Source organism: Artibeus jamaicensis, unplaced genomic scaffold, assembly GCF_021234435.1.
Source record: "Artibeus jamaicensis isolate MK-2021 breed Jamaican fruit bat unplaced genomic scaffold, CSHL_Jam_final contig_793, whole genome shotgun sequence".
Taxonomy (NCBI): domain Eukaryota; kingdom Metazoa; phylum Chordata; class Mammalia; order Chiroptera; family Phyllostomidae; genus Artibeus; species Artibeus jamaicensis.
Window position 1 is genome coordinate 4427729 of NW_026521975.1, and position 27706 is coordinate 4455434.

Below are 27706 nucleotides of genomic sequence, written 5' to 3' on the forward strand. Positions count from 1 at the left end.
TCTCCCCCCTGGCTGTTCACGACCCAGCAGGGGAGATGGACACGGAGGCACGTGATTCCATGAGAATGATGAGAGGACAGGCAGGGGACAGGGAGCACCTGCGCGCTCTTTCAGCCGTTACCAAGCACCTTCTCCGAGCAGCAAACACAAAGGTGTTTGAATCTCTTCTTTCTAAGGAGATCACCATAAAAGTAGACAAGTGAAAGGAAAGGAGGGGAGGCTAGTTCCATCGGGAGCCTAACAAGTACAGACACTCTCAAATGATGACAGTTCTGAGGAGTCGGAAACTTAGGACCTGGAACGCTGTTCGGGATGATGAGGAGCAACAAAATCAAACACTAGGGGAAAGAGTCGGCTCTCTTCAAGGCTGTGGATCCAAAACCGCTCTGCACAAACCTGCACTCTTATACAGTGTGCAAGTCCTAGGAGATAATTTAAGTTTCTTTAAAAAAATAAAAACCACCCTCCCATCCCTCAGTTTGAATATGTGTCAAGGCCACTCTTTTTTTTTTTTTTTGAATCCTCATCTGAGAATGTATTTTTATTGATTTGAGGGAGAGAAACATCAATCAGTTGCCTTCCCCACATGCCCTGACCAGGGGTCAAACCCAAAACATTTTGGTGCCCAGGACAACACCCCAACCAACTGAGCCACCTGGTCAGGGCCAAGTTTCTCTTTTGAAAAGCAAAGACTGTTGTATTCCAGGTAACACAGATGCTGTAAACACCAGGCAAATCTGCTTTCTCTCAGTTTACCCCTAAGTTACTCCAGCTTGAGCAAATCAATCCCCAGCACGGCTGTTACAAAACAATGGGTCCCTCAATAACTCTTGCTTAAAATATTTGGATTGTGGCTCTGAAGGTTTTCCACTGCCTCCCATGCATGCCAGGGTCATCAACAGCTGGATCTAAGAAAAGAGATCACACATCCAGTGTCCCCAGAACTTGTCACTCAGTGTAAAGGGCCTGCTGGTCCAAATTCAGAGGCAATGGCCCCCTTCCTTTCTCCCTCCCACACAAAGACTTCATGGAAGTGGAGGTGTGAGGGGACGGGAAGAAGTAGCTCTTCTCCTTCTCTTGGGCCTTGAAACAATTCCACTTAGGTTTCCTCCTACGTGAGAAAGAGTACTTGGCCCCAAGAGTATGTTCTGTTTGGCTTGAAGACGAAAATTAGAAATCAGTAAAAAAAAAAAAAAGCTGGAGAGACAGACAAAACACATTAATGGCTGCTGACAGGAAATCAACCAAATTTAGAGTAGTTCAGGGCAGGTGGCAACTAGATGAGTTCCTTCTGCAAGTCTAAATTATATGGCAGCTAGCCAAGCCCCGTCAGTGACCTTGGCACAGAACATGGGGTAATTTTCCCACAACCATGAGCCATTCTCAGGCCACGTTGCTTTCCAGAGTTATTAGTCACAATCAAATATGCTCCTTCCAGTGCAGGACACGTGAGCTTTCCATTCCACTTCTTCATTCCTTCATGCCTTGGCCTAGCGTCACTGTGATCCAGAACACATCCAGGAAGATTGCTAATCCTTCTACCAGAATTCCCCTGGGCGCTGTGGCTTTAGATAATCCCATTTTAGGAGATTCTCCTCGTTGAAGAGCTTTCTCATGGTTCTTCCCAGACTTGTCAGAAGCTATGATTTGGCTAATGTGCATGTGAGTGTCTTTGATGAGTGAGAGGAGTAGAGCAAGTCGGCTAACAGTCTTTCAATGCAGAGTGTGTCTGCAAGGACCAGAGAAATTCTCCTCTAACTAACTTGGGAGCAAAGAGGCCCAAGATTTATTTGGTTTAAGCCAAAAAATGACAAAGAAATCTGAAGCAGTCTGGCAAGTAAAAGTAACCAAGATTACGTCTGGACCGATGGGAAGAAAAGGCAGGTTTGATGGACAGTGTACAGCGGGGTTGTAAATGTAAAGAAATGCACAGACCAAGCTGCTTCTAATCTCAGCTGTCTGCACTCTGTGGGTTACTGTCAGCCCTGGGGAGAGAAGTGGGAATTTACAGTACCTGATAGCTAGATACAGTTGGAGCTTGAGTCAAAGGTGTTGCTACCATTGAAATTCCTGAAGAAGCCCAGTAACAAAAGAAATCTATTTTGTTAGTGATTCCTCACTAAACCTCAGAGAAAATTCCCTTCCTATAAATTTATAAACGTCTGACACTGCCCCATTCTACTGGAAAATAAAGTCAGAATTAGCAAATACTGGAAACAACACAGAGAGTCTGGAATTTGGCAGGTGGATGGTGCCTGGGCCGATGCTGCCTCTTGTAAGACCGGCCCTGGATGCCAGAGAGGGGCCGGGCCTCATGCTGCCACACTGGGTCCCCAGACCTTCCCAGGGACCCTTGGCCAGTCATTCTTGGAAGAAATTCCAATCTTGTTTCATTGTATGAAAATGACCTAGCCCTTTTCCAAACTAGTTAGTGGCATTTCTGTAACACCAACGAAGACTTTAAATGAAAAGGAGGATCAGGTAGTTTGAGTCCATTGGAACTGGAACTGTGGGTCTGCGGAAGGACTCCAGGGCCGAAGAATTCCAGCAGATTCCAGAGCCCACAATAGCTTCACGCTGTTCTGGGAGGCAGCAGTCGGCTTCCAAGAGAATAAAGGGAGAGACTGAAGGAAGCCAAGTGAAAATGAGTTGATTCTCACTGACAGAAACAAAGTCCCCAAGTACTGGTTAAAACAAAGGTCTTGTGGCTACAGAGGGAATGCATGGGTGCTGGAGTGTGGAAAGAAAAGGACTCCATCTGCCCCAAACTGGCAAGGGTCTTTGCGGCGTATGGGGAGGAGCCCTGAAACAGAGATTGTCTTGCTATTTCTCAGACTCAGAACACTTTTCCCATTAGATGGTAGAAGGAGGCACTTCAAAAAGAAAATGTTATTTTTTTAACCCCCCTCCCCCCAAACAGGAATAAGTCTGAGACCAAATGCAGCCATTTTTATGAGTCTGAAGAAGGGATCTGTCAGTGCTCTTCCCAGCCTGTACATGGTCTCTACATCTAGAGGTTCTTCTGTGTAAACTAATAGTCCCCCCTGTTGGTCTGTATCTCGGACAATGTTATCTGAAGAAGGAAGCACTGACTACATCGCAGCCCATGGCGTGTGCTCTGAGAGCAGTGATCTTTGTCAGTCACTGCAGGTGTGTGTGTGCCCAGAGGAAAAGCGTGTGATCCCACCCTTCCTCAGGCAGGGTGTGTCCCGGTGAGGCAGATGCAGAGACTGCTAAAAAGAGGCTCATATGATTGCCTTGGTAGCTCTTCGTATGTCCTATCTGGACGCCTAGGGTGGTTGGTAGTGGGGACACCAGGCAGAGGCAGGGTAAAGGCATCTTTGTTACTGAGACATTGTGCAATAAAAGTATAAAGAGTCTAACATGATGAAGCGGCAGAAAAGCTTCATTATAGACCTTAAAAAATCTTAAAAAACAGTGTCTGTTGGGGGAAGGGATTGGAGTATGAGGGGCCCAGGAAGGACAGAAGGGACAGAGGAAGGGAGAGAGGAAGGACGGCTAACTAACTGAGGCCTTACCAGAACAGTTTGAGAAAGAGGACTTGCTTGGGAGAGCAGGTGTGGTGTTAAATCAACACCCATAACCACCGGGACTTAACTTTTGACCAGAGGCATTTTGTTGGCTTTTTTTCCTCAGAAAAACCAAGAGGAGTGACTTCTTGGCTCACTCCTTTTGCCATATTGTGCTTGAAATATTGCTCTAGGTTCTACTTAGCTCCCTATTTCCTGGTGAGCCCAAAGGAAGTCCCAGGGGACTTCCTTTAGCCTTAGCTACCAGCCAAGGCTGCCCGGCAGATGTCCTCCTCACAGAGCATCACTCTCAAGGTCTCTGTCTCATGGGCCCTTCCATGCACCAGGTACTGGGCTAGGTTCTGGGAAGATTCAGATATGATCATTGCTCCTCTCAGTCAAGTTGTCTCCTGCAAGCATGAGGAAAGAAACCTGCGAATAGTTGTAGTGTTACATAACGGGCACCATGAAAGAAACCTTGCTTTGTTACGGCATGGCAACCACCTCTCTGCAGTTGAAACAATTAGTACCACTGGCTGATAGACTGATGTGCTAGACCATGAAGATTTATAATCATCATGTGAAGACATGGCAGAAATACTGAGACTATTTTGCTTGGCAAGGAAGCCAGAGAAATGAGTTCGTGGTTATTATTATTATTTTTAATTTATGAAGCATTATTATAACCAAAAGCAATAACTAACATTCTCAATTTCTTACTTTCTGCCGAAAACAGATCAAAAGAAATGACCTTAACTGGCAAGAAAATGGGCCTGTATTAAACATAGGGAAATATTCTTGTTAATAATGTTATTAAGCAATGGACGAGACTCCCGAGGATTTGGAGGCCTCTCCCTTCCAGGAGGATTTTGTGAAAGGGAAATGGCTGTCCACATGCACCAAAGGCCTGCTAGGGGTGCAGCACAGCTGTGAAGAATGAGGGCATCGTACATACACAGTGAAGAGTTCGAGAGAAGATACTTCAGAAATGTGTCCTTTACTTTGACTCTTTTGGGGTCAGTTCATTGGAGATCCCATTCAAAACTACATGCCTCACATACACACTTAGGAAAAAATGGCACTTCCTTCCTGAAAAAAGACTTGAACTTACCCTGCTTTCTTGGCATACAAATCAGTGTATTACTTTTTTTGTAGGAAAATCACTTGGAAGAGGGGCTTTTGGAAAAGTGGTACAAGCATCTGCCTTTGGCATCAAGAAATCACCCACATGCCGGACTGTGGCTGTAAAAATGCTGAAAGGTAAGGATACTGCAGTTTGGCTTTCAACTGACCCATTGCATCTCCTACATGTTGAGATAAGTTGGATGTAACCTAGAAACAGATCCAAGCTACTTCTTCTCTGGCCACATAACTTTTTTCTACTGCTGGGACCCCCTTTACTTCGGAAGTCTAAGATTAGGCCAGTGAGAGTTTAAAATAAACCTTTTTAATGAGACAATCAGTATGATCTATGGGAAAATGATTTCTGTCACCTTGAAGATAGTTATTCTAACATATCTCGGGTTCTAGACTATCAGGGACTTAAGCCCATGGTAACCACAGGTTCAAAATTTTGAAATGACCCACTATGACATTATAAGGGAAACTTAACTGTCCATCATAAATCCCAATGGCTTAGCCTAATTATAAAGTAAAACGATGAAACTAAAACATCTGAAATGATCAAAACCCTAAACTACTTTATACTGTCAAGTCCCAATCATAAAACATCTTCTCTTTAGAAATTAACAACAAAAACTAATTATCTTTCTAGTGTTGAAAGATACACCACTCTGTGAAGTGCTGGGAGGCAGAGCCAAATCCATAGAGACATGACCACCAGCACAAGGCATATCAAAAGTGAAAATTGTATAGACCAAACCAATCGAAGACTCATGGGTCCTTTGAAGATTAGAAAATATTCGCTTCCTTATTTACGACGGAATTTTCATGTTACTTCAGTGCATTTTAAAGTCCCCAAACCAAAGAAATGGGACTGGAAACCCAAAGGGCAGTTTTCAGCTTTCCAAAGTCTCCAAGATATTTCCGGGGGATTCCAAGGCCCTGGAAGCCATGCACCCATCAGCTAAGCAGGTTCCCAGCAAAAGCCTCCAGGAGAAAAGGGCCATTTGCTTAGGGGCACCTCGAGGCTCTTCTTCATCTTCTTCCTGCCCTGACACCAACACCACCACAGTATCATGTAATGATACACATTCCACCTCAAAAGGCTGTCCTTTTGGAAGGAAAGCTTTGTTAAAACTATACAAAGAGCCCTGGCTGGTGTAGCTCAGTGGATTGAGCGCAGGCCTGTGAACCAAACAACCACAGTTCTATTCCCAGTCAGGGCACGTGCCTGGGTTTCGGGCCAGTTCCCCGTGGGGGACACACCAGAGGCAACCATACATTAGTGTTTCTCTCCCTCTCTCCTTCCCTTCCCCTCTAAAAATAAATAAATAGAATCCTGTAAAAAAAAGTATCAATATTAAAAAAAAAACAACTATACAAAGAACCTGACAGTTCTACTCTGAAAGCAGCCAGGAAAGAGGTTTTGCATCCACAAGTCAGGACTTTTCGTTTAAGGAAGAACCCAGGCAATGGAAGGATTTCTGTGAGAACACCTACATTCCAGCACCCCACCCGATATACCCCCACCTCAGATTCTGAAGAGAAGAGGCATCAACATGTTTTCTATGTGAGAAACCACCAGACTAGGTACTTTAGTATATTAGAGTGAGCCACTTGAAATCACCATTTTCTTAATTTTCCCTCTACAGCCTTGTGAGGTAGATATCACTGTCCTGGTCTGCAGATGAAGGTTAGATAGTCTCTGCAAGGCCACGCAGTGCCCCAGTGTAAAAGTAAGGGCTCTAGTGCAAGTCTTTCAGCTTTGAGAGCGGTGCTTCCTGGAAATGCCTGTTGCTCCAAAACCCTGAAAATGATCCTACCTGTTCTGGAGGCATTCTAGTATTCAACCCTGAAATACACTGCAACTTAATCTGGAAGCGTCTGCTCCCTCGGCTGGTCCCATTTCCCTGCTCACTCCCACCCTCTGAATCTGAGAGAGTTGGTAGGCTGTGCTAAAGGGGTACAAATAAACGCCTTTAGGCAGAGGGACTGATGAGTTTGAGGAGGGAAATTCTGACGTGAGACTCTTTTTTAAAGGCCCAAAGAATCTACTCTATATAATACAGAAACAGTACATGTAATATCTTTATAAATGCTTTTCTTTTTTTAAGCCATCAGCTTTGGTTGAAAAAGATTGCCCAATCATCCACTATATAAAATTCCTAAAAACTATTTTCATTCAGCTCTCTTATTTTTAAATTGGTTGACCATCTGTGTCTAGGAGAAACTGACAAGGCAGAATGTCCAACAAAGGCCACAAGTCAGAAGCTCTTTCAAAATGTCCTTGAGCAAAACTTTTAACCTTGTGGGGCATTGTGCCCATGTCTGAAATGAGAAGAGTGACCACGTTGTTTATTTATCTAATAAATATTTGTTGAGCATTTTCTGTGAGTCAATCCCAACTTCACTGGAAGGCTTCCAAAGTTTATCTAATTATTATGAAAAATGATTTGTGTTCATGAAATACCACATCAGTATCTACCACAGTGTCAAATGCATACCCTTTGACCTATTCCAGCTCCATCTTACAGAAATGCACGCATGTGCGAAGACTACACACAGTCTGTCCATTGCAGCATTATTTCTAATAGCAAAAAAAAAAAAAAAAACCACCCCAAACTGTGGATAGTCTAAATGTTCGGAATGTCATAAACCAATTTTAAAAAGTGGAAAGAACCTCTGATATATTAAGAAGGAGGGAAGGCAAGTTTTAAATATACATATTTAAATATATATATAATCCCATTCATGTAAATAAAAAAGACCTTTGATTGGGTAGATGAATAGATAGATAGATAGATTTATAAAAGCATACAAAGGTCTGAAATCCCAAAAGATGAACAGTGGTTACTTTTAAAAAGTTAAATGGGCTGGACCAGCTTTCATGTTTTACTCTATATACATCATACCATTGAAATATTTTAGAGTAAGATTATATGACTTTTTATTTCTAAAAATAACTTAAAATATTTCAACACCTTAGAAATTAACCAATAAAAACAGACAGAATTTAAACTTTAGACTCTGCTAATTCTTCAACTGATGCTCTTTACCTCTGGAATGAAACTAAAGTCAGATGCTTATGGAGACAGCCCTGTGGACTCCGGAGCGGAAACAGTTATAGAGAGGGAGAAAACACATTGAAAAGGTGTTTGCAGAAATGGCCATCCTGCTGTTGCAGGTTCTTGTGGACTCTCTCTGTAATTCCTCAAACCAGGGAAAATTGAGAACGGGAGGTGAGCTGTGGCCACGCCCCTTCCCTGAAGGTTCGGAAGGAGGGTAGCCTGGAGGGCGCTCCCAGCAGGCTCCCTGCCCTGAGTCAGCGCATTCCTGAGCAGGACTGGGTCCACAAAGAGGAAATGTGCAGTGACTACCCCACCACTGCTCTGGGCCTTACTGCAGCAAAGGATGTTGGCTCAGGGGGGTAGGAGTAGGGAAAGCAGTCCTGGGACTTCGCCTTTCTGCGGAATGTGGGGGAGTTAACGAAGCAACAGCCAGAGCACTGACAAACGCGAGGGCAGGATGCTGCCTCCTGCGGAAAGAGCCCCTTTGTCCTGCCCTGTTAACTCTTCCTCGCTTCTCACACAGAGGGGGCCACAGCCAGCGAGTACAAAGCTCTGATGACTGAGCTCAAGATCCTGACTCACATTGGCCACCACCTGAATGTAGTCAACCTGCTGGGAGCCTGTACCAAGCAAGGAGGTAAATGCGCCACCTCCCCAGTCACATGCTAAGATAGAGTTCTCCAACATGCAGCTCTCTCTGCCCACCCCTGTCCCGCCTCACCTGCTGGAAAATGGCCTTTCAATAGGTCCAGAGGAAAGAGCCTGTCACTTATAAAAGGGGGCCCCTTCATGGAAATGTCTTCGCCGTACAGTTAATTTAAAGGTCCTGAAGAGGACTGTCTTGTAGATCACCTTCCACAGGCTCAGGGTCAAGTGGAGGGCATTTTTAACTTGATGGTGACTTTGAAGGAGAGTGACCAGAGCTAAAGTCAATGTGTAGAAGGTCTCGCACTCCTTAAAACTTCACCTAAAGGAATGAACGTTCTTGAACACCTTTCTATCTTCCTTTATGGCAAGGCTACTGCTGGGCTATGATCGCTGCTTCAGCCAGAAGGAAAGGTGTAGGGTACCTGTGCATATAAATGTTTTCCAAGCTCGACAAAGGCAGTAGAGATGAAGGACAGCTGCGAAAGACCTATCGGCTGGAATCGCAGTGGGTGGAGAGAGAAGCTACGCACTGGGGAGGCCAGAACTAGAGAGAGTCCCAGGGACACAAACACAGCCTACCTGCTTCTCTGTCATCCTGGAGTATTGACGAGTTATAAGCTCTTTCTCTGCGTTTACCCTGGCTCTGGTCACCCTCCTTCAGAGTCATCATCAAAGCCGACCAGGGCTAAGCAGAGAACTCGCCTCCACCTGTGTCCCTGAGCTCCAGGTAGCCTGCTTCAGGATGGAAGCCCCTCCTGAGGGCAAGGATTGCTGGACCCCTGGCAGGCAGCCCAGATGTGGAGAATTCTCCCAGGTGGTGGGAGACGTACAACCTGTGGAAGCAACTTCTGGTTCTGTAACCGGAGGGAAGAGGAGGTCCTATCAGGATTTCTCACGTGCACTTTTAAACCAGCACAGTCCTGGTGACTCTCTTGCTTTCTTTTAACCAGGAGTCGTCGGCAAACCGTGGGTCCAGCCTGTGAGCTTAATTTGACTGTTTTAAATGGTTGAGGAGAAAACTCAAAAGAGTAATATTTTGTGATGTGAGAATTATGTGAAATTCAAGTTCGTGTGTTCGTAAAATTTTATTGAAGCACAGTCTTTCATTTGGTAGTATTGTTGGCTATGGCTGCTTTCACACTACAGAGGCAGAACTGAGGAGGTTTATAGCCTACAAAGCCTAAAATATTTACTGTCTGGTCCTTTACAAAAACGTTTGACGGCCCCCGCTTCCGCCTTTCTTACGAGCCCCAAGGCAGAGGCTGCGCAGACACCCCCGGCAGCTGTGCCAGCGGGACAGACAGGGCAGGCAGCACCGGCCTGTTTTCACAAGGGAAGGAAGGGGCTGCTTGACAGTCCTGGGGTTGGTGCGACCGTGTCTGAGGCCCCTGTACCTGCTGGGGTCCTGCAAACAAGCAGAGGAGGTAGCTGGCTATTACAGGTAGAGCCCTGGTTTTGGACCTTCCCTCCTCAAAGTTCCTTCTTTTTCCTCTTTTTTTTTTTTTTCTGTTTCTCCCCTGGCCTCAACCCCCAATTGACTCCTATTCCTTTTGCATTTTTTTAACGATATTTTATTGATTCTGCTATTATAGTTGTCCCTTTTTTTTTCTTCCCCTTTATTTCCCTCCGTCCTACACCCTCCTTTCACCCTTTTGGTAATTTTTAAGTGAAAAAAATTTCCCACCCCAAGTGCATCTCTAGACCCCACTAATATAAAAGCAAGTTGGTTGGTCTGAGGTTTCTCAGGCCCACTGAAGGCTGGCAAACAGTTGACGGGGTTGGTGTGGCTGAGCTTGTGTGGTTTCGGTTGCAGGCCCTCTGATGGTGATTGTTGAGTATTGCAAGTATGGAAATCTATCCAACTACCTCAAGAACAAACGAGACTTATTCTTTCTCAACAAGGTAAGGAATTTAGAGGTTGGAGGTTCAAATAGCAATGACTTTCCATTTAGGTTGTAACAGCGTAAAGCGAGAGAAGCCTGTATTTTTCCATTAATGACTACATTTAAAATTCAGTGTCTGTTTTTTCCTCCTTTTCCAAATATTCCTCCCACCCTAACACATCACAGCGTTTTGGTGGGCAGCGCAGAGAATATTTGGTCCCAGTGTGCGGTGGTAATTTGGGGTTAAAATTTATGAGCCATCTAGCTAAATACCTATGAAGTCATCTTGATAACTTTCTCTCTCTTCTTCTTCTCCCTCTTCCTCTCCCTCCCCAGATACACACAGGCAAACACAAACCACTCAGTCCCTTGGTTTTTAAAAGATGACAATGAGTATAATTGTCTCAGTTTATTAGACTAGAGAAATTAAGGACTCAATCAGCTGAGTGACTCGACAGTCTACGATAGACCAACGGGGAGTCCCGAGGAAACACGTTCTTTTCTTCCTGCTCCCCTTTCTCCCGCTTCCCCACCCCCTGCCGCCCTTCTCACCCCTACACACACACACACACACACACACACACACACACACACACACGCACACGCGCGCGACCAGCCTCATCCACTAAAACAAAGCTCTGTAATAAAAGAAGCACTCGGGGCCGTACCTGAAGGCAAACCAAGTTTAAAAGAGATTGCTGAGTGGAGAAGAAAAGAGTGCGGTAACAGTGCGCCTGCGTGACCCACCCCACCAACGTCCGCCCTCCTCTGCTCTGGAGACCCTGGGTCAACGCTATGAACTGATAATGAGCGATATAGGTGCTGAGTCCATGTAGTGTGGTGGCCGGGTGCCCGGACTCTAGAGTCGGACTGTCTGTGTTTAAATCCTCTTTCTACCATTCCTAAGATCTGGGACCTTGAGCAAGTTCCTCAGTCTCTCTAAGTTTCAGTTTCTCGCTTACTAAATGGAGTTAATGACAAAACCCAGCTCATTGGATCATTGAGAGAATTGAATACAGTTAAGTGCTCAGTGAATGTTAATTATCGTCGTCATCATCACTGACCCACTGAGCTGGAAAGATTGGGTGGGTCCGACTGAATGCCACTGGTCTGGATGATTTGTATTACAGATTAAGTGTCTAACATCCGTAAATGGTGCCCGGCCCTGGCACACGGGCCAGAGGCGTGAGGTGGCGTACACACAAGAACCACTGGCCCAGTCTCTCATCTCCCAAACTCTGCTCCAGCCAGAGATTCGGGTGTTCTACTTGACTGGCAGCATATATGCAAAAACATATTTTCTCACGTTTTAAACCATGGCCTCTCATAATTAGAATGTTAAAGCTGAAAGGGATCTTTGTGAGCAGCTAGTTCACGCTCTTACATTATAGATGTGCCCAGAAAAGTCAAGTGATTGACTTAGGAACAGATACCTACCAAGTGATGAAGTCGAGGAGGAAGAACCCGGCTCTCTTGTCTCCCCTTCCAGTGCCTCTTCTGTGCATGATGGTGCACAAGGAAAGGAATACATAGGAAGGAGGGGAAAGGGGTGCCCTGGGCTAGGAGCAGTGCAGACTCCCCTCAGTCCCTGAAATGCTGGACTGGCTGCAGGAAGAACTAAGCCAGCAGAATACCCCAGGGATCAGGGCAGGATGGAACGTTTGGGTTCATGCATCCTTTGTTTTGAAGAGTTTGCTTCCTTCTCTGGCTATATTTAATGATTCACCACCCTGTTGGTGGAGCCTAGTGTTTTCGTGGAAAACACATGGCTGTGTTTCATATTTGGAACCTAAAGGAATATAAAGAGAAGGTGAAGGAAAAACCAAAAGGCAAAATAGAAATGGGATATTTTATTTTCCACAAAATCACTGTATTCTGACAGAGTCCCGAAAGTTCAGTAAATCAACCTTTATTTAACAGAAATGGTTACTAATAAGCAAAGTTGAATATACCATTGACTGGGAGTCAGGGAGAGGGCGAGGGACTTGCGTTATGGGCTTGGAGACAGGCCCCGGCTGAGACTCCTGGGAAAGTGCAGGAGAACGCGGCCAGGAGAGTGCTCGCAGCCTGGGCCCGCTGAGCGCGCTCCTCCCCCACACCCTTCCCAGCGCTCTTCCTCCGCTGCCCTCTGTCCTGAGGGGGGATTCATAAAAAATAAAATTCCAGTCCCCAGCTGAGCGGAATCAAATCTAACTGCCTCAGGACAGAAGGCTTATGTTCTTTACCAGCTCTCAGTGGGTCACCTGGGGTGGCGGTGGGTGTTCACTCGAGACCCGCCTCCCCTCCTTCAGCACTTGAAGGTCTCTGTTCAGGGGAAGGCGCCCGATACCCACCCCCTCCCTCCATCGCCACCGTTCTGAAGCTCCCTCCTCTGTCCTCTGCTTGCTCCCGCTGCGCCCTCTAGTGGAGGGATTACTCCTACTTTGTAACATTTCCAGGAAAAGCCAAGTAAGGACGGGAAGCCTGCTGAACCTGGCACTGCCACATGGCACTGGGGGATCGTGGCACACCGCGGAACCCCAGTCAGTCCTGCTAGGCCCCTATTTCAGTTTGGCCAACTAGCAGAACTGAGCTTAGGTGCATGGTCCCATCACGAGGCCACCGGGAGTGCTAAATTTCTGTTGTCGCAGTTGCTAGATGAATTACTGAATGTGGTAAAAATCTTCTCTGGTCCCAAAGAAACACCCAGAGCAACAGCTCCTTTTCTGAGTCAAAACATAATGGCATGATAGGGCTTTTCAGATGAGGCAAATGAAACCCAGAAAAGTAAGGTGATTTGCCCCAGACCACATGATGAATGGCAGAGTCAGATCATACACCAGGGCTTGGATGCTCAGTCCAGGAGGAAGGGCCTCTTCTACCGCTGCTGGGATCAAACTGTATCTTTGTTCTCATTGGCGGGGAAAGAAGTTCATATGCCCTCCTTTCCTAAGGAAAGCAGAGAAACTGGTCACGACAGCCCTCTCCCATTCCTCCTCACAGGGATTACAAAGCAAAGCCCCAGATCCACTGGGGACCCTTTCCTACCATCCAAATCATCTTTAACAAGATGGTGCGTAGTAGGGAAATGTGGTTAAGGGTACAGGCGACAGATGGCTGAACCTGAGTTCAAGCTTTGCCATTTACTAGCTGCATATGACTTTGGTTGCTTGACTTCTCTGAACCTATTTTTTTGTGTATAAGCAAGAACTATCTCACAGAATTGTTGGAAAAATTAAGTGAGAACATATACCTAAAATTCTTAATATTCTGTCTCACACTGAGTAAGTTCTCAGTGAGTTCCAGCTGATATTACTACTCCTTAATCCTACCTAAGATGCCGTCTAGAAGCCCGGTCAAGGGCAGCATAGACTCCACGGCCCCAGGAGCAGGCGTGTGCCTGGTCGCCACAGGGCCCCTGCTGCTTACTTACTCTCCTTGTACGGAGTGACCTTCTCCCAACCCAGGCAGTGGCCACCCTGACGGACTGTCTTCCCCATTTCAGTCTGGAGCTCTCTCTCATCTGTGTCCTTCTCATTCTGTGCAAAGGATGCAGCATTACACGTGGAACCCAAAAAAGAAAGAATGGAGCCAGACTCGGAGCAAGGCAAGAAACAGAGACTAGATAGTGTTGCCAGCAGCGAGAGCTTCGCGAGCTCCGGGTTTCAAGAGGATAAAAGTCTAAGTGATGTTGAGGAAGAGGAGGGTAGGTATTAATAATTCCTTCCTGTCCTACAGTCTGAGATATTTTTACAACATACTGCGCATCTCTGAAATTTTTTTCTTATTTATCACCTTAATAAACATCCGTGGGAGACTTGCAGGGTAATGTCTTGAGGAGATAAGATTTGAATTAAGATTATTTACAAAGTTACTAATTTGGACAGGGAACTCTGTAAAATTGTTTCCCCTCAAGCCTTTCTGTCTTAACAGACCCCCACGCTTTGGTAAAATGGGCCGGAGGCCTGGAAAAATCTCTATTTGTACCGAAACTCAAATGCTCTGGAAAATGAACTCTGATCCACTTGTTGGTTTGTTTTATGTTTTACTAACATTGTTTCAATGAGCTGGGATTTGGCGGAATAGCAAGCACCATTGCAGACTGCTGCGGTTTTAATGCCTTCCAGATTCCGACGGTTTCTACAAGCAGCCTATAACCATGGAAGACCTGATTTCTTACAGTTTCCAAGTGGCTAGAGGCATGGAGTTTTTGTCTTCAAGAAAGGTCAGTCTTGCGCTTCCCTGTTGTTCTTGCCAGGCCTGGATACGTGGACACTCACATGGACAAACATGCATTTGCTATAAATTCACTTCTCTTAGTATTCGCTTATGCTTATGTCCTTAAAAAGTAGACAGCATGACAAATGCCTGAGTTTGTCCTGATAGGAGTGAGGGATTCTGAGAACATTGAGTCTTAGATACCAAGGGGTAGAACTTAACTCCAGGGAAAAATCTCACCAGACAATCTTGGCCTCCGTTCTCTACATTGCCCTCCAGCATCTTTGCAACACAGGCCAGAGTCTCGGCACACACCACTTCCCAGGAGGATCCCTTGAGTCTGACCGGCTCTGCGGCTGGATCACTGTCTGATGGCTGCAGCTCAGGTTCAAAGGTTGGGGGACGCTTTGCTCACTGGGAGAATGCGGTTGCGACTGCATTGACCGAGATGCTGTGCTGCTAAACAGTAGCAAAGCAGATTCAGGCCTTGCCTTGATCTTGAGGTCTCCGGGGGGGCCACTATTTGTAAAGAGGCCCTCCATGCTTAGGGTGACACCATGCCCCCTAGGGGTTGCTTCCAGCATGTCGCAGATCCTCAAAAGGAGAAGAAGAATGACACCGAGAGGCTGCAGGAAATTAGTTAGCCTGAGGAAGCGAATTGATTATGCAACTGCTTCATTATAGTGCATTCATCGGGACCTGGCAGCGCGAAATATTCTTTTATCTGAGAACAACGTGGTGAAGATTTGTGATTTTGGCCTTGCCCGGGATATTTATAAGAACCCCGATTATGTGAGAAAAGGAGATGTAAGTCAGTTTGATGTTTATTTGACTCTTTTATACCCTATCGTTTTTAAACCACTGACCAAAGCCCTTGGTAAGTGTTCACACTTCCTCGACAGTGGTCCCTGAAAGCCATCGTGTGCTTCCCAGGGAGACAAGCAGTTCAGATGGGCCGTGTCCCGGAGAGACCGCCATCTCCGGTCCTGCTCCTCCTGACCCCTGCTTGGCCCCTGTCCTCCGGGCAGTGCTGCCCAGGCATGCTAACCTGAGAAGTGTTTAGCAGGGCCCTGGGCTCCTCCCTTTGACTCCTGTGGGAGTTTTTGGAACCACTGGAAAGAACAGGTCGGACTCTTTCCCTGAAATAAACCCGGGTGATTGATTCAGCAGGTGTATGCACCTCAGGAAAGGGTGGGGGAGGTACTGGTATTATCTTGCTGTGGAGGAAGCCATGTGTCCCATCCCGCCCCCGCCCCTGCCTTCCACCCCAGCATCCCCCTGCTGGCTCACACTGGCTTCCCTGCTTGTTTGTGGACACAGTGTTTATGTTTCACTTTTGTAAATGACCTCCTGTGTCCTCTCTCCTTTGCCTGTGCCGGAGAGTTTAAGGCTGCGTCTGGGCTCTGCCGGTCACTCTGCAGTGGTGCTTCTCAGACTTCAGTGAGCACACTGACCCCCTGAGGGGCTATGGAACTACGTTTTTGCTGGGCCCCAGCCCCAGGACTTCTCATTTAGGAAGCCTTGGGTGGGACCTGTGAATCTGCCTTTCTAAAAATATTCAGATGCTGCTGACACAGTTGGCCCCCAGGACGCTCTACTTGGAGAACCACTGCTTCATGTCTCTTTTTATAAAAGAACAAATAAATCCACATGCTTTCCTGGGGAGACCTCGTGTGCAGAGGTGGCAGCGGCCTATGTGTCTCTCCTGTTCATCCGAATCTCTCTCAGCCTCTCTCTCCCTGACCCTGCTCTTGCACTGTTCTCTGTCTCTCCGTTGTCCCATACGTCCAGTCAATGTCCATCCGAGGGGCAAGGCCTAACTCACTGGGATTCCCGCTGCCCAGAAGAGAACAAAAATTTGTCTGCACACTTGAAAATCAGCCACATGGTCTCCTAAACACTGCCTCTCGCCTTCTTTCTTCCCAATGTGCTTTGCCCACTCCCCCCTGCAATGACTTTTAAAATTCTGTGTTTTTGCATGAGAATGCCTTTCAAAATCCTCCTTCCTCAGAAAAATTCCTGGAATTTATGGATTTTCAGGATGTCTTCTAATTCAGAGCACTCTTTTCCAGGTGGCTGTGGAGTGCAAATTTTCAGGGGAAATGCTTTTTACAGAGTCGTAGAGCTAGGACATGTGGGACACATAGGAGGGGCTTACGGAACATGTATCATCTTCCTAGGAATCGGTATAGCACACAGCTCTCTCTTTTAGTATAATCCTGCACGTTGCAAGAGTTTTCTGTGTGTTTGAAAACTGCAACTGCTGTAGGAAATGACTTCTGGGCCAAGTGTTATCTGGGAGGTGACCCTAGGGACGCGTGGGTTGAATGTGCTGTGTTTGCATGTTCTTCTGCTCAAGGCCCCCTTGCCCTCTTCCAGACTCGGCTTCCTCTGAAATGGATGGCTCCTGAATCCATCTTTGACAAAATCTACAGCACCAAGAGTGACGTGTGGTCTTACGGAGTACTGCTGTGGGAAATCTTCTCCTTAGGTAAAGTTGGGGGAAGGAAAAAATCAAACAGACCCAAACCAAATGTCTGCTGGGTAGAACCTTTCGGCCAGCAACTGAAAGAACCGAATTCCCTCAGAGGCACGGGCCCGTGCAGAAAGGTGCACGCATGTGTCTCCCGTGCAGTAACACTGCTGTACACGAACGCAGTCAGACAGTATGAAATCTGAAGTCAGGCACACATTCAGCCAGTCTGGCTACTCCTTTTTCTGTCCTTTGCCCACTGCTCCTAACTCCTCAAACACCCAGATCCTAATGCCCTTCCCTCCCCACTCTCTGCATCATGCCTCTTCTCAGAATTTTCTAGAAAAGGCCCCAACAAACACACGTCCCACAGTGTTAGGAACAGGAGGCCTTTCTAGTGCCACTCGCATGAACTTGGCCGGTCCTGGACACCAGTCTGTGGGGGATGAAAGCACAGGCATACTGCTTGTGTTTATTATGCTTCCAGCAACATTCACTGTGGGTGGCTGGAAACCGCGTGCAAGGCCCGGAGCACAGAGATGTGCGCACAGCCCACATCTGCTCGCGGACACACACCGCCGCTCTGAAGCCTCCCAAGTGTGGGGTCTGGCCAAGAGTCTTTTGGACTTTGCCAAAAATGTGCCTTTCCGAGCAAATAAAAATCACACAGTAACATCCCTGGTTTCCTGTAATGTGTGAAAATCATTCCCCTGCTTTCGATGACAGGCACCTGTTGCTTCCAGTCTTTGAAAGCAGCTTGGCGGCCACAATGGCCCCGAAGTGACACAGCGCCAGCACTGCACGCCTCCCAGCTGCTTCCTACCAGCACTTGATCACTAGAAAGCGCAGACAAACACATGCTGAGATAGATGAGGTCCGAGGTCTGAAACAGAGCAGACCGGGAGGCCTGGTTCACCACTACCTGCAGCCAAGACTGTCCCTAAAAGGAAAGGTTACACGGGCATCCTGAACAGTAAAACGAGCAAAAAGCAAAGTCTGGACCCCTCTGGGACGCTCTGGTCCACACACTCCTGTCCACAGGCAACCCCTGCATTCAGCCTACACCTGGAGCTCAAGACCCCCCCTTTTCCTTAGGGCCATCATAGCAGCTAGGCTTCCTAGATCCCAAGTTTACAAGAAAGTAGTGAATTAAAATCATTCTCACTGAGGTGTGAGTAATCCACAACTAACCCATTCCAAGTCCCTTTGTCTTTTAAAAATAAGGTCATTAACCCAGGGAATGAGACTCTCCAGGTGGGATTTCTTTAGATTTCCTCATGGGGAGAGAGAAGGGACCCTTTAGATGACATCCTCTCTCCTGACCAAACAGACAGGAGTAGCCACAGGAATGACCTGGGGGCATTAGACAGCCAGCACTATGGGGCCAACCAACCACAGGTGTGTGGCTAGCGAGGATTTGCTGAGCCTCAGTATGAACTATGCTGTGTCTGGAGATCCATTGCAATCCCTTGGAACTTCTTACTAAACCATCACTTTAAAGGGAGGAAACAGACACTGAATTACCCCTCGTGGTCTTTTGTACTCGGAAGCCATCATGTGCCCTGTGCTTTCCCCATTGCCTCATGCAGGTGGGTCTCCATATCCAGGAGTGCAAATGGATGAGGACTTCTGCAGTCGCCTGAAGGAGGGCATGAGGATGCGGGCTCCTGAGTACGCCACCCCGGAAATGTGAGCCCTCCGTCTCCTCTTTTCCCACCCTGACAGCTCTTGTCCCTACAGGACACCTCAGAAAGGGGATGTTCTGTTGGGTTTTAGCCTCGATCGGGCCCAGCTGTGCGGGCCGTATTTTCCAGACGTGAGGCACGTTGTCCACTCCAGCCTTATCTGTTTCTTCTCTTGATCCTGGGCATGACTTTTCAAGACCTCTGGCTGGGAACTGAAGTCAGAAATTCAGTGCTGGTCTCTGAGTCCAGGCAAAACCAACAGACCACTCAGGAACTGAATGCAAGACCTTGTCCTGGAGCACAAAGTGGAAGCCAAATAAATGTGCTAAGCAGCCACAGGGATGAAGGGCTAGAAGCCACCAAGTCCGGGTCCTCTGTCCGCACTAAAGACCCGTGAGGGGAGGGGGTTTGGTCTGGAATGCAGTGGAAGAGGTATAGGAAAGGAAGAGGGGACCTTCCTCGTGGAATTAGTGACCGTGCTCCCCAGGGGCTGCTGGTGCAATAAAACTGCTTTAGACCCAGTGCAGGAATCGGCTGGGCAGCCATCCGGAGCTGCTGCCTGCCGGGGCTTCCTGCTGTGCAGCCCTGGGGTTCCGGGAAGATGCCGGGCTCTGTGTGAGGGTTTCTCCATTGTTCAGTGCTCGCTTGCCTCCCTGGGATGCTCTTTTTTCCTGTAGCTTTGTAGATGCTTTGCACTTTGAGTCCTGAGCAGGAATGTGCTGACATTTGCAGTTTTGCTGAGCTGCTGACAAGGACACGGGCCTGCCCAGGGCGGCACCACCTTTCCTGAACTGACAGGCGGCCCTCCTCACCCCACCCACACAGTGGGTCCTGTCAGAGGCCCTGGGGTGGCCTTTGAGGAGGAGTCAGAGAGAACGAAGGAAGTGTGGGCTTGGCCGACGAGCAAGGTCGAGGTCTCTTTCCTCCCTGGAGACAGGGCTGGGTCAGCTGCAGGGTGAGGACAGGGGACTCAGGCCTGCGAAGGCTGAGTTAGGGGAGCGGCCTTAGTGCAGAGAGGAAAGAGGGGACAGAGCAGACCTGTTCTTGTCAGTCTTCCGCGATGGTGTCCTTCATTGGGAACATGCAGGGGACTTGGGGCAAACTGGGGACAAAGCATCAGCCCTTGGGCAGCAGTGGGGTGGTAATGGTGGTGGTTTCGAAGGCATCGAGAGATCTTTTATTTATTTATTTTTAGAGAGGAAGGGAGGAAGAAAGAGAGGGAGAGAAACATCCGTGTGTAGTTGCCTCTCGTGTGCCCCCTACTGGAGATCTGGCCTGCAGTCCAGGCCTGTGCCCTGACTGGGAATCGAACTGGCGAACCCCTTGCTTATCAGGCCGGCACTCAATCCCCTGAGCCACACCAGTCAGGGCGCATCAAGAGTTTTTAATTACTTGCTTCCTTTTACTTGGTGGAGAGAGGCAAACACTAGGAGATCTGGTTTAAAATGAGATTACTTTACATTTTCCATTTCCTAAGTGTTTTCCTCCATACCGTCTCCTGTAACGCTCCCAGCAACCTTGAGGAGCAGGCAGGCAGATATATAACGTGACTTTGATAAGTGATGAAACTAAGCCTCTGTGAAGAGAGGTGGTTTGTCCACCATCGGCCAAGTAGGAGTGGAGGCAAATTTCAAAGCCAGTCCCTTGGGCTGGTCTCCTTGCACCCCAGGACGGTTAGATTAGGAATACACCCCATGTGCCGTAGAAAAGATGTTTTTCTTATATGTTCACTCATGCTCAGAATTAAATAGTTCCTTCAACTTTTCACATAGTGTGGAAATCATGAGTGAGTTCTTAATTACTAACAGTAATAGTAATAATTATAGTCATTATTAAACAATGCTTAATACTTATTTAGTGCTTATAAAGTGTCAGGCACTGTTTTTAGCACTTTTAACATATGTCAATTTTCCTAACGCTCGTAACAATCCTATAAAGCAGGTTCTGTTATTATCTCCATTTTACAGATGAGAAGGCCAAGGAACATAGAACATCTAAGCGATTTGCCACATCGCTAGTAAGTTCAGCAAACCCAGTCTGAGTCCCAAGTCCACGTGACTATGCTACACACCTGCAGGGTGTATTGCCAATTCTTACCCAGCTCCTGGTCCACAATAACTGGAGAGCTACAGAGTCATATCAACTTTGAACTAACAGCTCCCTTGGACTTCACCAAACCTTCAAGTCTTCACATAAACCTCTCCAAGGTCGCCTTGGTGCCCCCACACAACCCTCAGAAAGGATTGTTTCTTAGTTCTAGGGGTTTGTTTCAGAAATGACAGAAAGTAAGAAGCAGCTGTTTTGAAATGTTGGCTCAGAAGGCCAGAATTCAAACTTTGAGCCATTCTCAAGCATTTGGAAGCTGAGGGGTGAGGATGAATTAGAGTTCTCAGAACCAGGAATCTGTGCCCTGAAGTGGCCTGAAGTGGCCTGAAGTGGCGTGCACTGGGGAGCTCGGGCGACAGCTCCCACAGGCAGCTCTTCCCATAGGCTCCTCGCTTCTTGGGAGGACTGTTAAATTGGATGCAACTGGTGTCCTTTTACTGTATTAAACTTGTTTACTCAGTGATGTAAAACTGTTTAATGCTCAGCTGTAGATTTTCTGCCCAGAGCCGGTTTAATCAGTTGTCTTTCAATATGGGAATAAGGAGTTAATGGTTTTTTTTCCTTTTCCTTTGATGTTTGCGAAGATAATTTGCATTAAATTTTAGTCAGGAGAAATGGAAATTGGAAATCAGAAACCAAGAATCAAAATGCAGAATAGCAATAGCTGTCAGTGGCCTGTCTTGCTAGTTTCACCACTGGAAACCGGAAGGACTCTGCTCACAGTCACATCCCCCAGTGGCTTGCGGTGTGAAATGGTGTTGCCTGAGATAAGCTGGGGCCTCTTACCAGTGCTCCTGCCTCAGGGTCGCTTTTTGTTTTCCTAGCTCAAACCTTTCTTGCTTTGGCTTCCTTTTATAGGTCATCGACTTCTATGGTTCATGTTCTTCTAGTGGCCTTAGAGAATCTGTTTATTTCTAAAGATACAGGAGCCGTGGCCTGTTAGGCTGCAATGTGGTCTGGTGGGAACAGGCCAGCATCTGCCACAGCCCATGCACCTTGGGGTGAGGGATCTGACTTAGTTCTCTAGTGACCACCTGCCTCTGTGGTAAATACATTCTTGCACCTATTTTAACATTAGTAAAATGTGTAAACTTACCTTAAAATGAGATTCACATAGGATTGTGCAGACTGTCTGTCTTATGCTAGCTAGTTCAGAGCAGGCTGGCCCAGGTGGCCTGAACAAGTGCCTGAAGCCTTCACTCCGAGGCACTGCCGGCCAGGGACTGTTAGGGACAGGAGGTACTGCAGCCCTGGCCTATGTCTCCCAGAGAACAAGGACCAGAGTTAGAGTCCCCATCCTCGTTCCCAGTTTCCTCTATCACTGAGTCCAGTGCAGTGTTCTCAATGTCGGCCCACACGTCACACTCACCAGACGCCCCTCACAGCTCTCGGAACTGGTCGGCCCACTCCACACTCCTTGGGAGTGAGGCAGAATAGGTACAGGGTGAAACACAGGGGTGGGAGGGAACTAGAATCACCTTCCAAGAAGAGGAGGAGAATTTGTGATGCAGACAAGAGATCTTCATGAGCTCCTGTTGCCAGTCAAAGGCTTCAGACATCTGCTTGCTGGGTACTTGTCAGAAAGCAGAACCTCAAGACCAAACTGTTAGGACAGCTCGCTTGTCAAGACTAGTGCCCAGGAAGGATGTCTGAGGGCCACATGGTGCACCACTCCCCTGGGCACCTACAAGTTCATCCCCATGTTAACCTTAGGGGAGAACCTTAGGACACATCACCTGGACCACACTGTTCTGTCGTCAGAATTGTTTTTACCGAATGATGTTTTTTTGCTACGAAGGCTTTGGCCACATTAAAAGACTATGTATGAGACACTCCCACAAAATCATTATCACTGCCCCCCCCCCAAAAAAAAATCATTATCACCCAGATAGAAATGATGTTGAAAGGCATCTGGAGGGCCTCCTTTCAGATTTCAGTTCTGGACATGGCCACTCTTCTTCCAAGTTAACTAACTGATTTGTTTTGAGCTTGTGGCTCAGGTATGTCAAGTAATTGATTGTGCCTTCTTTTTGCCGGCTGCCTGGGAATCATGAAATAAACTTTGCATATTAACTTTGTATTTCCACCCTTTTAATCTCTATTTTACCTTCCCCCTGATATTCTCCTTCTCTCTTTTTAAAATCTTCCTACATTCTTACTGTCTTTACTAGCCACTTCATATGCTTTGAAACCTAATAGGGATATTCTTAGGAGACAACCTGAAATCACGCAGCAGGGAAGCGGCAGAGGTCAGAGGGCACTGGTTTCTCAGGTGCCCTCCCCTCCCTGAGAACAGTCTGACCTCCTTTAGCTTGGAGCCAGGCCCTGAGCTGGGAAAGGAGCATGGCCATAAGGTCCCCACCTAGTTCCAAATTCTGAGCCCATTCAGATTTTATAAAAATATAATAAAAATAAAAATATATTTTATTGGCTATACTATTACATTTGTCCCAATTTTTCCCCTTTTGCCCTCCTCCACCCAGTACGCCCCATTCCCTCCCTCTGGCAGTCTCACCCACATAGTTCATGTCCATGGGTCATGCATATAAGTTCTTTGGCTTCTCCATCTCCTATACTGTTCTTAACACCTCCTGTTTATTCTGTACCTGCCTATTTGTACTTCTCAATCCCTGAACCTTTCCCCCCCTCTTCCCCTTCCCCCTCCCAACTGATGCCCCTCCCAACCCTCCAAATGATCTCCATATCTATGATTCTGTTTCTGTTCTGCTTGTTTGCTTAGTTTGTTTTTTAGATTCAATTGTTGATAGTTGTGAATTTATTGCCATTTTAATTGTTCATCGCTTTGATCTTCTTTTTCCTAAATAATTCCCTTTAACATTTCATATAATAAGGGCTTGGTGATGATGGACTCCTTTAGCTTTATCTTGTCTGGGAAGCACACTGTCTGCCCTTTGATTCTAAATGATAGTTTTGCTGGATGGAGTAATCTAGGTTTTCATCACTTTGAATACTTCTTGTCAGTCCTATCTTGCCTGCAAAGTTTCTTTTGAGAAATCAGCTGACAGTCTTATGGGAACTCCTTTGTAGGTAACTGTATGCTTTTTTTCCTGCTTTTAAGATTCTCTCTTCATCTTTAATCTTTGACATTTTAATTATGGTGTGTCTTGGTGTGTCCTCTTTGGGTCCATCTTGTTTCAGATTCTCTGTGTTTCTTGGACTTGTATGTCTATTTCCTTCACTAAATCAGGGAAGTTTCCTGTCATTATTTTTTCAAGTAGCTTTTCAATTTCTTGCTCTTTCTCTTCTCCTTCTGGTATCCCTGATTTGAATGTTGGTATATTTGAAGCTGTCCCAGAGGCTCCTTAATGTATCCTTATTTTTTTAATTCTATTTTCTACTTGCCATTCTGATTGAATTTTCTCCCCCGTCATGTTCCAAATCATTGATTTGATTCTTAGGACTTAAGTCCTAAGTCCATGCATGGCCGGCCCTTTCAGAGGAGACTCCTGGGAATCCCATAGTTTCTTCTGCCACCCCAACTCCACTGTTTTTACGGGCAGAAATTAGGGGGACTTATATTCCTGGCACTGGAACTCTGGGCTGTGTGGTCTGGTGAGGGGCTGAGACCCCTCGCTCCTGAGGTGTCCCTCCTGATTTTTATCTATCACATGGGGGAGTGGGACCACCCATTCTGCACCTCCCCACCTCCATGCCTCTCGTTGCTTCTCTGCCTCTCCGCTCCTCCTACCCATCTGGATGAAAGCAGTTTCTTTAATTGCTTGATTGTCAGACTTCCACACAGCTCGATTTTCTGATGATTCTGCGTGATACTTGTTTTGCAGTCTGGTTGTAATTTTTGCGATGGTTGTGCAGGGAGGCGAGCCATGTTTACCTACACCTCCTTCTTGACCAAAAGTCTCCCCATTCAGATTTTGATCCTACTCAGTCAGAGTCTTCTGTAGTCCAGATATCTACTGAGAGAAGAGATTACTAACAATAAGCCTCTGTTGAGCTGAGCAAAGAGCCCAAAGAGAATAAAGCCTTAAGCCAGTGTGCATGCAGACTGCTGTGGTGTGTTTTGTCGAGAGGGGCAGGTAGAGGTCTATACTCCCTGCAGATGCAGAGGGGCCCAATACCTCCACTTCTTAGATGCTGAAGGAGAATAATCACAAAGCAACATGCTGGCATTGAAATCTTAGTACAAGATTCAGCTTCTGTAATATTAAGACAAACATTTTCAGGTCCAGAAGCCCAGCCTGTACTTTTTGCCTTAAGTGGTAGGAAGCCAATTTATAATGGCAGCTTTGAAACGCTGGAGGGAAAATTGGCCACATGCAAGAACCTTGCACACAGCCCAGGGAAACACAGACACTCAAGGTGGTGTGAGTCCCGTACATGGGGCTTTCCCGTCAGTCTCCACAGCTGAGCTCAGGAACTGTGGAACTGTGAGGATCTGGAAATGCCACCTGTCAACCTCTGCTACAGCCCAAGAACGTACTCAGTGCTTCAGACTATGCACCCACTGCTATTTGTGTCTGTGTTAACTTTTTATCTGTAAGGACATTGTCTTTCGGCGGTGAGGAGAGAAGTGCTACATTTCAGATCTGACTGCAAGTGAAAAGTGGTTTTTCCTTTCCAAATAACTCGGGGTCCGGGATGGGCTCTGGAGGGGGGTTCATTAGTCTGCCCTTGTAGACATATCTCCCACTACTGGCGGGACCGGACCCAGACAGCCACTTATGTGCTGGTGCTGCATTTGCAAATCTACAAATACAGGCAGATACCATGTGCCAAGCGAAGCCTCTAAATGCGTGACAATACCTGTCACTTTGCTGACGTGACATGGAGGGCGATCTATGTAATGACCCTGCTGCTCCCACCCAACAGCTACCAGATCATGCTGGACTGCTGGCACAGGGACCCCAGAGAAAGGCCGAGGTTTGCAGAACTTGTGGAAAAACTCGGCGATCTGCTTCAAGCAAATGTACAGCAGGTAAAGGCAAACTTACCTAGAGTATCCGCAGCCAGGCGCCTCTGAGTGTAAATAAAGGGGGTGTTTTCATAGCTGAGATCAGCAGTTGAAAGAAAAGTGGATGTGTGTACACGCACATAGTTATCTTTCACAGAATTTTCTTTCCAAACCAAGCTAAGATTGTGAAAATGACATAGTTAAAGCTGACGTAATGTTTCACAGAAACAAGTTGAAGTAGAAATTTCTGCACTTAGAGCTCAATCTTTGGTATTTTAGGATGGTAAAGACTATATTCCGCTAAATGCCGTACTCACAGGAAATAGTGGGTTCACATACTCTACTCCTGCCTTTCCTGAGGACTTCTTCAAGGAAGACATTGCAGTTCCAAGGCTTACTTCAGGAAGTTCTGACAATGTCAGGTAAGATTTCTTCCCCCCCAAACTTTGTAATGTTTTCAAGCACATACAAAAAAACCTTGAACCTCCTAAATTTAACTATAGTTAACAGCCCTCTTTTGTTTATGTCTATATCAATGTATTTATACACAGTCTCTGTGTGTGTATTTTTCTTTTTGCTGAAGCATTTGAAAGGAGGCCTAAGCCACCATGACACTTGGTCCCTAACTGCTCTGGCATACATCTTGTGAGAAGGACATTCTCCTGTGTAACCACACCAAAACGATCACAGCGAAGAAGCAGATAATACTTTAATATTGTTAAATATTCAGGTTTCCCCAAATGTCTTTTACACCTATTTTCTTCAGTTTCTTTAGTCTTTTATTCTAGAATAATTCCTCAATCTTTGTTTCAATGACATTGACTTTTTTCATGTGTATCCCACACATTTAGCACTAAGTTGCACATGTATGACACTCTGTACTAATGGGTATACATGTGTCATGCACATTCTGTATACGAAGGGTCACACAGACACATGCTGTGTGCGGACGGGCACTGGGCCAGGCTTTTTGCATACAGCAACTCCTCCCATGCTCAAAATAATCCTGTGGAGGAAATATTCTTATTTATGTTATATAGCTGGGGACATTAAGCCTCCAGGGAGAATAACTTCCCAAAAGTGTGTGCTTTGAAGAGGGCACAAGAGTTTCTAACCCTCCCCTGACATTCCCTTCCCTTCCCTTCCCATGCGATCAGAACACTTTTTAGGACTTTGACTATCCTGTGGGCCTTCTAGCATCTTTCTCTGCAACTGACAAAATCCTGAGACTCTGCTCTCAGTTCAGCCAAACTTGGCAGGGGACCAGGGAAGAGCTGCATGGTCTGCAAAGACTGACAGATGAGAAGCCGAGGCCAGCCTAGATTTGTGATAATGTGGAATAGGTCAGAGGCACTGCTCATATTTCAGAATCAGCCCAAGAAGCTGAGACAGATGGGTCGTCTATTTTTTTAAGATGAGAAAACTAGCTCGGATTAAATAAATTGGCAGGGTCTGATTGAGTCAGAGATGGGGGAAGGGAGCGTCAAAGTTACTGGGGCCCTTGCGGTATATTGCTCAGCCTTAGGCCCAATAAAGAGCTTACCTGAGAAACTGGGCGCTGCACATGGAGACAGGCTATCAGGCTGACCATTTCTCTTATGCGTAGCCATATGGTAGATAGCTGACCGTCTTCCCTAATGGATCACCAATAAAAGGCCAGGAGGTATTTATGGGAGAATCACACAAATATTACTCATTTCTGCCAATCTGTAACAGAACAGAATATACAAGACTAGCTCTAGTACTCAACTCTGCCGTGAAATCAGCCGTTTGACCTTAACAGTTCATTTCATTTATTCCCTCATGTTCTCTTAGAAGTAGGCAGCTACGTGATAAAGTCACGTCACTTCTCTGGGCATTATTTCATCTCCTTTCTAAAGTGAGGTGATAAGATTAATAACTCAGGTCTCTTCTAGGCCCCCCATTTTCTGATTCCATGAGGGGCCAGAGGCCTACCCAGTACTGGGAGGAAGTGTCAGGACCTCGAGGGGAACTTCAGTCTTGGGAGTTAGGTGACTTCTTCCGGTATTTTGGTTCCTCTTTGCTGGGATGTGGTGCCCACGG

The 27706-nt window shown here is 46.6% G+C and overlaps 1 protein-coding gene across 1 annotated transcript in view; it reads left to right on the top strand.

Annotated features, from left to right (window-relative positions):
* The window catches only part of FLT1 (fms related receptor tyrosine kinase 1), a 188198-nt gene that overhangs the window by 148015 nt on the left and 12477 nt on the right, over nucleotides 1–27706 (top strand). The window contains exons 18-27 of the mRNA XM_037166857.2: nucleotides 4686–4790; nucleotides 8244–8357; nucleotides 10182–10270; nucleotides 13780–13936; nucleotides 14358–14455; nucleotides 15133–15255; nucleotides 16828–16939; nucleotides 18511–18610; nucleotides 25561–25666; nucleotides 25922–26064. Coding sequence (XP_037022752.2) covers nucleotides 4686–4790; nucleotides 8244–8357; nucleotides 10182–10270; nucleotides 13780–13936; nucleotides 14358–14455; nucleotides 15133–15255; nucleotides 16828–16939; nucleotides 18511–18610; nucleotides 25561–25666; nucleotides 25922–26064 — 1147 coding nt within the window. The remainder of the gene's footprint in view (nucleotides 1–4685; nucleotides 4791–8243; nucleotides 8358–10181; nucleotides 10271–13779; nucleotides 13937–14357; nucleotides 14456–15132; nucleotides 15256–16827; nucleotides 16940–18510; nucleotides 18611–25560; nucleotides 25667–25921; nucleotides 26065–27706) is intronic.